A 15,007-nucleotide genomic window follows, 5' to 3' on the forward strand; every position below is an offset into this window, starting at 1 on the left:
GCAGGGAGAAAAAAAACACCAAGCTAATATCGGCTGCTGAAAGCATGACTTGGACCAAGACAGTCGATCTTTCTCAGGCCCCTGGGTTATTCAGAGACTCCATCTCATCTGTGGGTTTGATCAAAAAGAAATAGAAAGAAATAAAAAATGTATTGAATAAAAAGAACATTACTTGAGCGTCTAGCGAGGGTCTCTCATCTTGCGATATCCTTTCTCATACCAGGCTAGATTGTATCATGCAGGTGCCCCACAATCTCACCAAACACCAAGAGACGACCTTCCTCATGCCTTAAATATCACATATCACATCAAACACGAGAAACTGACCAAGCTTCAATCTTTAACTTCATCTCAAACCCCTGTAAATCCTCCAGCTACACTACATACACAGGAGAGATGCATTATAAAACAGACAGTGTTTGAATACTTGAGGTCATCTTTGTCTCGGGGCACTAATCCGAAAGAAGGGAAGGAAAGGTATACAGGTTCAGGACACGGCTAGCTAGCGACACAAGTGCTGCATTCACTGTAACCTGTCCTTCAGGTCGGTGGAGCTGTCGGGTGTAGTACTGAGGGAGAATAAAGGCAGAGGGAGAAAGAGACGTGAGGGAACGAGAGGGGTGGAGAGACTGTGAGGTGAGGGGTGCTCAGGGTTTACGAGGACAATGGCAGTGTGTTCTGTCACTCTTGGGCTCGGTCTTTTTCTCTCTCTTTTTCTCTGTGCAAAGAGAGATCTTTAGAGGATTCTCCAATGAATATTCTCTCTATTCTCTCTATCCTATTGTTCTTCATCTAGGCAGGGGCTGCACTTCTGTCAGTGGACTTGTCTGCCAACATCATTGAAAAACAGAACATTTCAGATCCAACTACAGAACAGAAATGGGTGCAAAATTCTGTTACATAATGGAAAAAGGCCTTACCACATTTTTTAAATGCAAACAGTGCAGGGAGGTTCAATGCTTAAATGCATTACTTATTGAAATATCATTTCCTGTTCTGACTGAAATAAAATGGAATTGACCCAGACTGGGACCCCAGTCGGTTACCAAGCGACTGAAGATCTACCTGTGTCCCATTTCAATCAAACACCACAGGAACTACTGGAATCCAATACTAAACGGGGGACTCTGTCAGACTCTGGACTGTTTCTCACTTCCAAAGATAAGGATGGCCTCTGAGGGCCATGTGAGCAGAGTCACGTTGCTCACGCCGCAAACATCCGGCAGTTTGGAAGCCCCGGGTCCTCCCCTAACCGTGATTGGAAGTGACGAGGGTTGGTCAGGAGGGATGGAGGGGATGGCCTATGTTAGAGGCTATGGCAGCTGACGAAGCAGCGCTCTGCTCCGAGCACAGATGGTGAGACCCAGGGGGAGAGAGCGGGCCTTCATCACTAAACATTAGAGGCATTAATGCAGGACTGGCCTGGATGGTGCCAGTGGTTCGTACTCAGCAGAAGAACAGGGTAGAGGAGAAAGAGCAGGGGGAACAAAATCCCCACAGGAGAGCCATGGTGGGGTTTTTTCCACTTCAGATGTAATGCGTGTGTTGGTGTATAACACAATACCTGAGGCAGTGTGTTGAATTTCATCTGCTCGGAATAAGAGAGTGGTATCCTGCCATACCCCGCCCGCTCACCGCCCTCGAAAGAGGATTGCCGCGTTCCTAAAGTTTTCATGGTGTCCTCAAAGATAACTGCTCCGGGATGCACCCACTGCTTGGAATTGGAATAACTGCTGTGACTGATATGAATGTTATATCATTGTTTATGTTAATTCCATCCTCTTCCTCAGTGCTTGTAAATGAGAAAATTTGTGTGCCGTTATCACAGCCTAGTCTGCCAAAATGGCGCGCAAACGTCTGTAACCTCAGACTTGTTGTTGTTCTTGTTGTTATCCAGTACCTGATGTGGTTTTTTTTCCCTCCTATCTTTGTTGGCTTTTAGGGGATTCGCCGGTGTTAGCAATCCGGAGTGTGGCCGCGGCGGTGCCCTCGGACGTTGTCCCCGCCCCCGCGCACGCCAACCTGCTGCAGGTCAGGAGGAACGTGAGCGACCTCCGACAGCAGCTGGTGCTGATGAGACAGCAACAGGTGCGCCCCTGACAACCTGCTGAATGATTTAGAATCAGAGAAATGATCCTAGATTATAAATACATGACCATGTATAATGCATATAGAAGTCCATTGGTATCGAGTTCGTCCGCTGTTGTGTGTGGCAGGCCTGGGTGAGGGTGTGTTTGCGTGTGTTGCAGCATATGACACTTTTTTAGAATCTCTATGACAATACTTAAACAATACTTATAGCACGTTTCCTAAACTCTTAACGCACAAACACACCACAACACACAATTGGCAAAATGGTTTCATGCTCAAAATCACACATTGTAAACTCAAACTCAAATTTTTATAACAGTAAAATAACACCAAACAATACACCATGTCTACCAAAACACTAACACACATTATCTTTAAACAGGAACTATTAGTCAATCATAGCACAATGTCATAAAAACAATAACATCAGATGGAATTGCAGAAATTGCATTCTTTTATATGTGTCAGGTCTCACAGTGTATGGATCATAGATTGTGTTTTGCAATGCAGTTTCTTTTGAAGCCTCTCAACATTTTTGTTTTGTTGGGTTTAGTAAATGCATGCATTTTGTTGTTTTTTGGTGCAGAAAATCAGAACAAAAAATGAATGACCGATCTCAGAGTAGGTTTATAGAATGTACGGTTACTGTATTGAAAAAAAGAAGACAGAAACATAATTGATGCAGTAAAGGCTTCTTTTGCCACAGGACATTACTGCAAACAATATACAACATAGCTGCCATTGTCGGAGATCTGGTTCTCTTTGATTATCGAAAAGGACTCTCAGTCGTGGTGAAATCAAATACAAGAAGCTTTATTTACTTCAATACAGGATAAACACACACTGGGAATTTCACAAATGAAAAGCCCAACAGTTGCAAGCACAGCTTGCTTTATACTCCTATAACATCCGCCCCTTTCTAAACACAAATGTTTAACAAGATAACCAGTTGATTACCTGTCAATTTCCCTCTCTGCTTCTTGTCAATTTTTGATATGCCAAGGGGGTCGGCCTGACATGTAGCTAACTCAGGGGTTGCAGTGTTCTAATGTCCTCATTTGGTTACTGGATAGAGCCCATGAGTTCCTTACATATGACGTGCTTATTAGTTATAACAGGCCTCCAATGCCTGGAGCACAGTTTGTGGCAACTTTGCATTTTGGATGGATACTCAATCCTTCTCTCAAGGATCCCTCCTAGATCAGCCTGGTTCACATAAGGACAGACATGACATCTTTTCACATAAAGGCAGTCTTACTGTAATTCACTAGGGGCCGTCCTCCAGTTTTCTGCTCCGACACCATTTACAGTATTTCATCAGTTACCCTAGCTCTGGGACTTCTTTTAGCATCACCACACATTCTAACTCCTCTCCTTCTCCATTGCCCTTGTCCCCCTCCTCTCCCTTGTCCTGGTACTTGTCTTCTCCCTCGTCCATCATTATTCTTACTTTCTGTGTGTTGTTCTATATTGTTCTTTTCCACACAAGATCAGCCCAAAGAGGTCCTCTTTATATACCATATGGTCATGCAATTGAAAGAACCTCAACACCTGAGTGTTTCCTAGTTGGGAATCAGCTGTGATTTACAGTATTTGCATAACTTCAACCAGCTGTTTTTCAGTAGCAATGGAATAAAATACAAGGGATATATTTGTGTTTCAATTCACAATATGAACAGCTGTTCACTTTGACTTTAGCCAATAAGTTAGGTTTTGAACATGATGTTATCTGTTCTGACATACAGTGTGAAAGCATTGGTAAATTAGGCAGTAAAAATCGGTTTCGGTCTTGGTTGAGCTTGTGTGTAAAAGAAGTTCAAGCATTTTGTGTTCACTCTATGCATTTTGTGTCAAAGCAACAAGAAATGTGTTAATTGTATAGCCAACACGACGGATGTTGTGCTAGCTGTGTCAAGAGTTTAGGAAACGTGTTAAAAGTATTGAAAAAATTGTCATAGCGATTGTAAAATACTGTAAGCTCTCGGAGTGTGGACTGTGTGTCGCCGTTGTGTTTCTTCATGCGTGTGCTTGTGGGTGTCTGACGTGGTCCCGTGTGTGCGTGCGTGCGTGCGTGTCGCAGCTCCAGAACCAGGAGGCTCTGCGGGCACAGCTGAAGCGGGCGGAGCAGGAGATCAGCTCCAAGCTGGAGGAGGCCATGCGGCGCTTGGAGGACCCCGTCCACAGGCAGAGAGTCCAGGTGGAGGAGGACAGACACAAGTACCTGAGTCTGGAGGAGAGGGTGCAGGCCCAGCTAAGGTGACACCAGTTAGACATACGCCCTGCACATACCCATATACTAGGGATAATGACTTGGCTTATTTCTGTACCTACAGAGTCCAGAGTCAGAAGAAAAAAAACATTATTTTTTCGGGCAGGGGTGAAAGGATTTACAGAATAGGTGTTTGGTTTGTTTACCTTCATGCTGACTTCCAGTGATCACAATATCCCTTTTGGCACCACATACTGTGCGATTGTTGCCTTTAAGTCATCCTCAGCTTTCAGGACTGTAGGGCTCTCACCTCCCTCATCAGCTCCTCTCTCTGCTAGGCAGGGTGTGGTAAGCTAACACACACACACACTAATACTTCAATCCCCACACAGCTTCTTACCAGGTAAGAACATTCCAGCCATGAGTCCTCCTGGCTTCAGTTTTACCAACTAGCTGGTGTTCATCAACAGTCACACACACACAACCAAACGCTCAATTACCGTCTGCAAGTTCGAACCGGCAGACCTCGTCTGTCTCCCGTTTCAAACGCTGCGCCCATGGAACAACGGGACCGACAGCAGACCAGTTATTTCCAGTGTACATTTCAATTGAATTCACCAGCTGCAGCTTGCCAAAGGGGGGGAACTTTGATTTAATTCTTTTTAAACGTTTCTGTTTTGTGTGTATCCATGTTTGCACAGTATATGAGTGTGTGGGTGTGTGCATGCATGATTACGTGTCCGTATGTGTGTGTGTGTGGAGTGAGAGAATGAGGCGTGAAAAAGAACAGCCTTTTCTCCAGAGGATTACCAGAACTGTCAAATAACCTTTGACATAATCAGCCACAACACTGAGAAGCACTGAGTATCTGTTATTACAAATAACCTGCTACATAGCTGTGGTAGGTTATTTGGTAGGTTAACAAATAGTTTATGAATGGTAACACAGTTTCAGTCAGCCCATGTGTAACATAACATTAAACATGAGGTAAAATGGGTACTTGGGATGTTTTCTTAGTATGTACACATACTGTGTGTCAGATCCTTTTAAGCTGTTTTCCCGCTTAGTCTCAAGCCTGGCAGGGGTTGCTAGTTTGATCCTGCTGTCAGTCCAATATCTTGTTGCCCTTGAGCTATACTGTGAAAGCTGAGAGAGAGAAAAAGAGAGAGAGACAGATGAAGAGACCGAGAGAGAGAGCGAGAGAGAGAGAGAGAGAGAGAGAGAGAGAGAGATAGAGAGAGAGAGAGAGAGAGAGAGAGAGAGAGAGAGAGAGAGAGAGAGAGCGAGCGAGCGAGCGAGCGAGCGAGAGAGAGAGAGAGAGAGAGAGAGAGAGAGAGAGAGATGAACCTGCCATTATCTATCTCAAATAGATGATCCCTGATATGTCTTAAGTGTGTGTCTTCCCATCTTTGGAAGCTACCAAAACCTGCTTTATATAAGTCCTTGAAGTTTGAGTGGCAAAAGTTTTTACTTTTTACTTCACGGTCCCTCAGTTGAAATTTCCAGTTTAACGCCAGTTGCCAAGAGACGTTCAGCTGAACACATTTTGGCTTTTTGGGTACTAATTTTCCAAGCTCCAAGTCACACTGAATGGTCATTTCAGGTGTCTCTCATAAACTCCAGCATATTTCCTCTTGAAAGCTACAGTTATAATATTCCTTGTGGATATGTATCTGTTAGATAAGCCATCCTGTATATGGAAGTTCTAGGAGGGTGTCAACACAAGTCGGTCCAGTTTCCATCATTTTGATGGATGTTTAAAGAGATCAGCCTGTCTAAAATGACAGATTCTGCTTACTTAAAACACCCTGTGAGCATGTGGGTATATTCTGCCCCCTAGTGCTGAAAGGAAGAAACACTCCTCTTTTCCTCACTCCCTGCCTCCTCCCTCCTTCTCCTCCTCCCCTTCTCCACAGTGAGCTGGAGCAGTATGTGGACTCTCTGAACAGGGAGACGAGCGCAGCGGGGGGCAGCAGAGCCGTGACTCTGAAGGATGTGGAGGAGGGGGCTGTCAGTCTCCGGAGGGTGGGCGAGTCTCTCGCAGGACTCAAAGGTAGGACATCCAGACTTCATGTTACAGTGCTGTACCCAATGTCAAGGATACTACTCATTCAGCATTTGTACCTTGAATTTTCGAGATAAATTCGATTTTCAACCATAAATTCCACTTGAATAACAAAATATTACAAATATATACTTGTTCTGTTTTGATTTCTCTGCTTTTTTGTCTCGCTGTCTTTCGTTCTCTCTCTTCTCCCGGTCCCGGTCTCTCTCTTTCTCCTCCCCCCCCTCCCTCCAGGGGAGTTTCCGGCCCTGCAGACCAGGATGAGGGCGGTGCTGAGGGTGGAGGTGGAGGCGGTCAAATTCCTCAAGGAGGAGCCTCACAAACTGGACAGCATGCTGAAGAGGGTCAAGAGCCTGACGGAGGTCCTCAGCGGCCTGAGGAGGTAGGAAGAGAGAGAGAGAGAGAGAGAGAGAGAGAGAGAGAGAGAGAGAGAGAGAGGGGGATTCAAATGTGTGTGGGGGCTGACAGTGATAAGAGTGACAGATTAAGGAGGAAGCATTCCCAGAGTCAGAGCCAGGGTTCTGTTGAAGATTGTTTATAATTATGTTGACCAATTTGCCCCCATCGACCTCTGAAGGGTCAGTAGAGCTGACCGGAGCCCTGCGTCCATCTTGATTTAGCTCAGGCCTGTCTCCACTCTCCGCAAACTGACCCAACGGATCATTACATTAATTCAGGAGATGACGCTGCACCTCATTTCCATACAAATATCAGTCAGAGGCACCAGGCATCATGGGTCGTCATTGCTCTCACCCCTTGGCACCCGTCGCCCACTGCAAGCAAAATCAGTCCTGTTCCATCATAGCCCTCTGCAAGAGCTCTCTCCCCTCATGTCACAGTCCATTAAGATCATTTAATATCCCTGTTCAGTCCAGATGTACTGGGCCGGTTCTGCTCTAAGATGGCACTGCAATGCAGGAGCAGAACCTATATATTCAACGTAGGGGAGGTTACGTTTCTATTTGTGGTGAAGTAACATCCTTTTGCAACATGAATCCATGCTGTCTTCTCTTCCTTTTCTCCAGATACTCTACAGAGGGCCAGCACAAGGCCCCAGACTCTTCTCTCAGTGCACCTGCCAAGCCAGCTCCACTGGTGATCCTCCCCCCCGCTGCCGTCCAGACCGACGCCCCCATGGACGCCCCTCCTCCCCAGGCAGCCTCCAAGCCGGGCTCCCCCTCTGCCCTGCCCGAGCCCCAGACCTCCACCGTCCGCTCGGAGGTCATGCCGGCCTCTCCGGTGGTCATCCACCACGTCCAGAGCTCCCCGGTCCTCATGCAGCAGTCGCAGCAGTCGGCCGCCCTCACCCACCAGCCCAGCCCCCCGCCCACGCCCTCCTCCACCCCCACCCACGGAGGGTTAGACTCCCCAGGCCCGGGGAAATCAAGGGTATCCCCCTCTCTGTCCACCTCCGACCCCCCCAGCCCCGCCCCCCAGCATAAGAAGACCCAACCTGGCAACCCGGAGCAGGTTGTCCCCGTTAACGGCAACGGGAACGCTAGCGGCAGCCAGAGTCTCTTCATCGAGGAGCTCCACACCAGCCGCAGCAAGAGCAAAAACAGAGCTGTGTCCATACAGGTACAGAACCCTCACCACCCTGAGGACATGGGGCGCTGTCAGTATCACTTCTCCTGCAAGGATTCAATAAATACCCTCGGTATCACTTTTCATGAGGTAATTGTATTATTGTCCTCACTCTCTTTCTCTGTCGCTCTGTCTTTGTCTCTCTCTGTTTTCTCTCAACCTATCAGGCAGCAGAGAAGGAGTGGGAGGAGAGGAGGCAGAACATGGGCCACTACGACGGGAAGGAGTTTGAGAAGATCCTGCAGGAGGCTCAGGTCAACATGATGAAGGGCATTCCCTGCCTGGAGGTAGGCAGCGAGGGAGAGACTTCTCTGGCGGCCCACCCTGCTGTCCCAGGGGACCAGGCAGACGGCCCCCAGCCTATGGAACCAGACACAGGTACTGTGGAAGTCTGTTGAAAAAGCATTGCTGTACCACCACACTGTAGGATATCAAAATAATGCATGTTGTCCTATAAGGTTATTAACAGTTGTGTTTCAATACCTAATAATGAAAAATGTTGTTTTTGTGGGTATCTTTATGTTTTGTTTACCAGTAGAAGACCCCAATCCTGAGCCCACCACAGACATACCAGCCAAGCCCGGCCCTGAAAAACTCCCCAAGCCGGTTCTAGAAAAATCTAGTAAGCCTGCCACCACTGAGCAAGCCCCCAACCCTGCGACCGTGGACCGACCCACCACCAAGCCCACCACTGCTGCCCCGGCCACAGACAAGGTCTCCAAACAGGGAGCGGAGAAAGTCAGCAAGTCCCCTCCGCCGCCCCCTCCCCGGAAGACCTTCCCCTCCCCCCTCCTCTCAGGCATGACCACCACACGCTCCGGAGAGGTGGTCTACACCAGCAGGAAGGAGTCCATCTCCGCTCAGGTTAGTGCGAACGGCCGGGTGGTCCGAGGTTGGAACCATGTGTGCGGGTAACCTGAGCCTCACTGTGTGTGGTCCCGCCTAGGGTCCAGAGCTGTTGGAAGGAGGTGAAAAGTGTCCAGCCGACTGAACGATTGTGTTGATTTGTCTTTACCTGTCCCGTCTGCCCAGGAGGGGGAGGATGAGGGCCAGACGCCCGCCCCCCCGCCTAAACCCACCAAGGTGCCCCCGGAGATCAAACCCAAACCCTCCACCCCTCCCCCCATCGCTGTCTCTTCCGTACGGGAGGAAGAGGATGAGGGGGACAAGATCATGGCTGAACTCCAGGTAGGACACACACACGCACACACACTTCACAGAACACAAGCTCATTAACTCGTATCTCACGTGGAGTAGGGTCATAAACAAAGTCCTAATAGATGGAAGGCTTTTGTGTGTGCTGCATCTTGTTTGTACTGAATTCTCTGTGTGGGAAATGGGGTCCACTGTATAATCTCTCCTATCTCATCTCTCCTATCTCATCTCCCCTTGGTGGTTGGGTTGCAGAGGGTGGCAGGGGTGCGGGGAACTACATAACTTGGCCAGTTGTTAAAACACGCATTGTCCTTTAAACATGTCAAGATAGCATTGGCACAGACACAGCAGAGCTGGGGAGAGACGAGTCTCCACTGTGGTCGCTCTTTGCTGTAGGATACCACCTCCCATACAGCCCAGGAACCAGTCCCAATCTGATCCTAATCCGTACTCCCCTGACATACTTTCACTCCTCAGGTCTTCCAGAAGTGCACGATAAAGGATGTAGGTGTGAAAAGCGTGTTAGAACCCGCTAGAATCGAGCCCCAAATCAGAGAGTTAAGACCCGGGGCCCTAATGCCCCTCAAAGAGAGAAAGGTAAAAGAGGCCAGCCCCTGTCTGTTGCCGCCCTCCTTAATCGCCTGCTTCCTCCGTCCGGCTACCGTGTCGGCTCGCGCCTGCGATGGCTGCGCTTTAACTACGCCTCTGTCTGCCTCTAGCACCCTTGCCTCTCACTTACTTACCCTTGCCTCTGCTTCTGCCTCGAGAGAAACCTAAAACAAACTCCTCACGTCATGTAGGAGACGTGTTCTCCATGCCTTTCTCTTTCCACTTTGTTATTTCCACTGGAAGTCTCAGCTTGTACTCGGTTTTCACGATTAAGTCTGCAGAACGTGAAGGGTCTGAAAAACGTCCGCTTTGTGTTTGTCAAGCAAATGATGGTGATTTGACACTGTTGTTGAATTCTGTTTGCCTGGATTTATCCAAAGTCAATAAACGAATGAGCCACTTGGAATCCACTCGTAATCAAATGGTCTTGTGTGTTATTGTTTTCCTTTGATCAAGACTTGTCAGAATTCTTACTAGGTTTGCTACAATCATATAGTTTCACTGATTGGCCATTGAGTTGAGGATAGTTTAATGTGTTTTTGCAGACTTGGTTCACTTTAGGTCACCCTGACCACTTTGCATGACCCCTCTCCTTACTTTTTTTGGTTTCATGGGATAACTTCCTACCTTCTCTGCTTCTTTGTCCAACTTTTAACATGCTTATATTTCACCTTGTATGTCTATGAAGAAGCTCAATGTTAAATTGCTAAATTATGTTTAAGTTTCTTGAAAACTAATTGTGTACTGGATGTGTTCCCATGGTACATTTAGTCATTTAGCAGACGCTCTTATCCGTGGCGGTAGACAGACGCTCTTATCCATGGTAGACAGTTTCACAGAACATTGTGTGTGTCAGATAAGAGTTTATGAACCCTATCTGTGGGATCACTGTAGGTCAAGGTCAGTTTGAATCTTTTCCTGGGAAATCCAATTGTAGTGATGAGTTTTGTTTATTCATTATATTTTGTTTATGATGCAGGGTCCTGATATAAGATAAGAATTATAGTTAAGATCATTTTTGCACATGTTGTAAGGTGTGTCCAGATTAGTAGTTTACTGCTAAAAATCGTATTACATATAGTCATACAATATTGTGGACATATCCCTCCCCCCCCAAACTTGACAAAACTTTACAATAACAGTCATTACAAAAACATACTGTTAGTTCAGGCTACAGATTTGCTTGCATCTGTTTTCCTATAAAGCATCTCATGACAAAACAGCTAAACTGATTATTGAAGGATGTCATTTTCATCTTTAAGAAAATATGCTGTGATGCTGTGCAACACAATGCGAGAGATGCCTCATAGGAAAGTTATTGCCCAATGCTGTCACTAGAACATGGGATGCCAATGATCTATGGTCAGTGAATGCACAATGCAAGCCCAGTCCTAACACAGCAGGTCCAGTTTCACCTTAATCCTGTCCCCCTTCACGCACTGTCCTGGCAGAGCTCTGAACCCAAACGGGAGGACAAAGATCCTGGCACAGACGAGAATGGGAACTCCACTGTCCGCCAGAGTCCTGGGGTATACCAACTCACTTTCTCCTTTTGTAAAGAATAGCTAAATCATGTATCTGTAGACATCTCCTCTAAGATAAACCTAGAGTGTTTTCCAGTGATACAAATATTTGTTTTCAGTCTGATAGGATTACAGTAGTTTCTTAGACTGTAAAACTCATGTAAGCGTCACATTTTTGTCAAGTCCAAAATGTCCCAATACCTCAGTCGAATGTCAGACCTAGCAGTCAGGGGTTAGACTTATAAATGAGTTAAACTCAATTCAAATGCATGCACCATATCTGATTGATGATTATGGTGTTTTGCAGAGGCTTTTAACCAATGACAACCCGGTGTTTTGAATTCACCCAGGTCATTTACTATGTCACCGGGCAGATCTCCAAGGAACAGCTGACGGCACCGGCGCCGCCAGGACCGGAGGAAGCCCCAGAGAGCAGAGAGCCGCAACCACTGTCCACCTCACAGGTGTCAAATGTCAATCCTAACGACAATTCCCCAAGGCAGCAGCCACCACAGTCCCCATCCCAGACAGGGCCTCCTATTTCCCCCAAACCCGTGGGCTTGAACGGCTTCTTCCCCGTGCCTAAGAAGCTCTCGAAGCGGCCAGACGCCCTAAAGAAGAACCTTGTCAAAAGCCCGGGTTCCCCGGCCACCAGCGTCGTCCTCAGTCCAATAAACGTGGAAAAGAGAGTCGAGTTGTCGCTCGTGCAAGGGGTCCGGTCCACCAGTAAGATCGTGATGCCAGCTACGGGGCCCGAAGTCCCTCCAACGGCCGTCAAGGTTGCTAAGAGTACTGAGGCGCTGCGGGAGAGGGTCGTCTGTGAGAAAGTGCAGTCGACGTCGAGGTGCGATGAAGGGGACGAGGCCAGTCTCAGCGCAGACCTTCCCGGGGAAGAGGCCCCTCCACCCCCAGACAACATCGCCTTCATGATCACCAACACCAACGTCCAGGCCTTGTCTCGCGTCGAGTACCAGGAGCTGGTCAACGCCAAGAAGGGCAGCGTCCGGACCGTCACCGTGGGTAACCGGGAGGGAGGCGGGACTTCAAGAGACGGACACAACTCGGCGCCACAGGACAATGGCTTCGGCAACAAGAAGCCAGTCATCATCATCTTCGACGAGCCCATGGACATCCGCTCGGCGTACAAGCGCCTGTCGACCGTGTTCGAGTGCGAGGAGGAGATGGAAAGGATGCTGGCCCAGGAGGGAATCGCCGAGGAGAGCGAGGAGTCGGACACGGAGAGGAGCAGCGGGGGGGTGGATCGGTCCAAGGGTGGGACGGAGGGAGGGGACGGGACCGTCGGAAAAAATAGCCTCGGCTTTTCCTCCCAGGTCACCTCAGTCCAAACCGACGTGTCACATTCCTCCTCTTCCTCCTCCTTGGAGCTGACGGGAGGCGACGGCAAAACGGACGGAAAGAAGAAATTCAAGTTCAAGTTCCCGAAAAAGCAGTTTGCGGCTTTGTCGCATGCTCTCCGCAGCGGCACCAAGTCGGGCAAGAAGACCCTGCAGGTGGTCGTGTACGAGGACGAAGAGGAGTCCGACGGAACGGTCCGACAGCACAAGGAAGCCAAAAGGTTTGAGATCACACGTTCAAAGTCCTCCGTGTCCACAGATTCCCACACGGGTCCGACCCCGGCGAAAAAGGACCCCGTGGAACCCACCTGCAGATCAGATGACATTCGCAAGAGTACCTACAAGACCCTGGACAGTTTGGAGCAGACCATCAGACAGCTGGAGACCACCATCAGCGAGATGGGCCCACACGCCGCCGAAGAGCCCGCTCCCGCCAGCGTGACGGAGGCACCCAAAACGGTGGGGCCAGGGTTGCAGAGGTCTTTCTCTCTCCCCACTTCCTCCAAAGGTCCCGGCCTCAAGGCTAACAAGGCCTCCCTGAAGAAGAAGAGCAGGCCTGCTCTCCTCCCTCGACCGGCCATCATCCCAACCGCCACCGTCACCCCAGTCGCAACCCAACAGGTCTCTCTCTAGCTCTCGTCGTTCCTGGAGGTTTCGGGTCCTTTTTTTTTTGGTACTCCTCCCCCCTCCCCCCAACTCCCCCCCCCCCCTCCACCTTCCTTCACTCCATACCTAACAAACTGGTTTCTACCAGCCATTAATCCACTTCATATGTGCTCAGAAATGTTGGAGTCCCCCCACTTCTGCTTTCTCCCTCTGTGAGATCATGGTCCCACATGATCGGAGAGTGGCGTTTTCACTGGGTTCCTGTGTCTACCGTCTTTCCTGTGGTTCACTGTTCGAAAACAAAAAAAAACTCTTAACAGGTGTTGTGACAGCAGACTCTCTAATCAAACAATGACACTTTCAAGTTGATTCTCTTACATATTTCTATTTCTTTGGTTCCTCACTGCATGTAATGTTTTTAAAAAGTACTCTTGGTATTTAGTACAGGGGGATGCATGTTCTCACTGGAGTCAGTGGTAAAAGAGAGAAATGAACAGGGTTTACCTGTCCGTGTTTTTTTCATACCTACAATATGGCTTTCTGTTCTTTATTTTTCTTTGTTTTTTTCTTTATTTTTTCTTTCTTGTTTTTTATTTTCCCGTTTGGATCCTCCCTTTTCAGAACGCCAGTGTCGCGTCCCCCACTAGTCGGATGCCCGTCCCGATGTCTGCGAAGTCCAGGCAGTCACCCACAGACAAGGCAGGAAAGCAACAAAAGCTACAGGACGCTCAGAGGCAGTTCCGACAGGTAGTTTTATCATAGGGCGGCCTTAATCAACCGACTTGAGGAAGCAACCTTATATATCTAACATAGGATTAGAAAACAAGAGGCCTATGTCGTGTTATTATAAGGGAGAAAAAAGTTCACCAAAGCTGTGAGACTTCAAGTGTTTATAAATTTGATTGAGAGGGCAATCTTGGATCTGTTTGTGTTTTCTCTCGATCTGCTCTGACTGGAAAAGGCATGTTTGACTTTTGACTGTTACCCATTTTCCATAACCACCAGACTGTATGCTTCTTGCATGTCCACACTGCTCATGGCTTTCACTGTGTTGGTGACCCACCCCCCCAAAAAAACTGAAAAAAAAGAGAAAACACAATTCATCTCGTCATCATCGAATGTGATGCCATCACACACCTGCCCCAACTGGTTCCCATCACAACTGAGTTCTTAGACAGTGTCACCAGTCCCAGGATGCTTTTGGCTTATGCTTAACTTTCACTAAAACCAAACTTATCCTTATTGACAATGTTCCCTCCTCTCCCACAATGCACCTCTACTAAACCCAAGGTTTTTGTTGTAACATGCTTTCTCCCTTCTCAGTGCACAGCTACTAAACCACCCTTTACTCCCCTCCCTCAAAGGATAACCCTTTGCCAACCTTCTCAACTCCCTCGCAACCCCCCAAAATATGCACCTCTAATCTATTGTCTAAAACCCCTTTCCCATCCAAGCATCTCTGGTATTGCCATCTTGGATTTTGTCCAGAGCCACTCTCCCTCAAAGCGTGACAATCTTTCTTAACACACAGGCGGTCACTAGAGATGCCACCCTTCCAATCCCTCTCGCTGTTTTCCCCCTTTCCATCCTAAAATAACTTTCACCTTTGTTAGTACACTGTAAAATGTCTCTCTCAGTTCAATTGTCTTATCAATCAGTTCAAGTAAGTCTGAATATAGATATTGTAGCTGAGCCTTTCTGTGTGTCTCTTTAGTTTCTCTTTAATCATCTTTATGTTGATTTGTATATAGTCATACATTTCCCTTGTCTATAACGTAAGAGTTTAGTGTTGTCTTGCTTTGTTGTTATT

The 15,007-nt window shown here is 47.8% G+C and overlaps 1 protein-coding gene across 11 annotated transcripts in view; it reads left to right on the forward strand.

The window, feature by feature from the left end:
* si:ch211-285f17.1 (sickle tail protein) overlaps window positions 1-15,007 on the forward strand; it is a 99,347-nt gene that overhangs the window by 82,572 nt on the left and 1,768 nt on the right. For 7 of the 11 annotated variants that reach the window (XM_047023367.1, XM_047023366.1, XM_047023359.1 and 4 more), the window contains 12 exons: window positions 1,943-2,088; window positions 4,172-4,347; window positions 6,217-6,353; window positions 6,600-6,747; window positions 7,391-7,943; window positions 8,117-8,327; window positions 8,485-8,813; window positions 8,982-9,137; window positions 9,582-9,701; window positions 11,165-11,242; window positions 11,587-13,212; window positions 13,819-13,944. In XM_047023367.1, coding sequence (XP_046879323.1) covers window positions 1,943-2,088; window positions 4,172-4,347; window positions 6,217-6,353; window positions 6,600-6,747; window positions 7,391-7,943; window positions 8,117-8,327; window positions 8,485-8,813; window positions 8,982-9,137; window positions 9,582-9,701; window positions 11,165-11,242; window positions 11,587-13,212; window positions 13,819-13,944 — 3,806 coding nt within the window. The remainder of the gene's footprint in view (window positions 1-1,942; window positions 2,089-4,171; window positions 4,348-6,216; window positions 6,354-6,599; window positions 6,748-7,390; window positions 7,944-8,116; window positions 8,328-8,484; window positions 8,814-8,981; window positions 9,138-9,581; window positions 9,702-11,164; window positions 11,243-11,586; window positions 13,213-13,818; window positions 13,945-15,007) is intronic. The other 4 variants (XM_047023370.1, XM_047023361.1, XM_047023360.1 and 1 more) reach the window with 4 other exon arrangements.

This window comes from Hypomesus transpacificus, chromosome 8 (genome assembly GCF_021917145.1).
Source record: "Hypomesus transpacificus isolate Combined female chromosome 8, fHypTra1, whole genome shotgun sequence".
Classification (NCBI taxonomy): Eukaryota; Metazoa; Chordata; class Actinopteri; order Osmeriformes; family Osmeridae; genus Hypomesus; species Hypomesus transpacificus.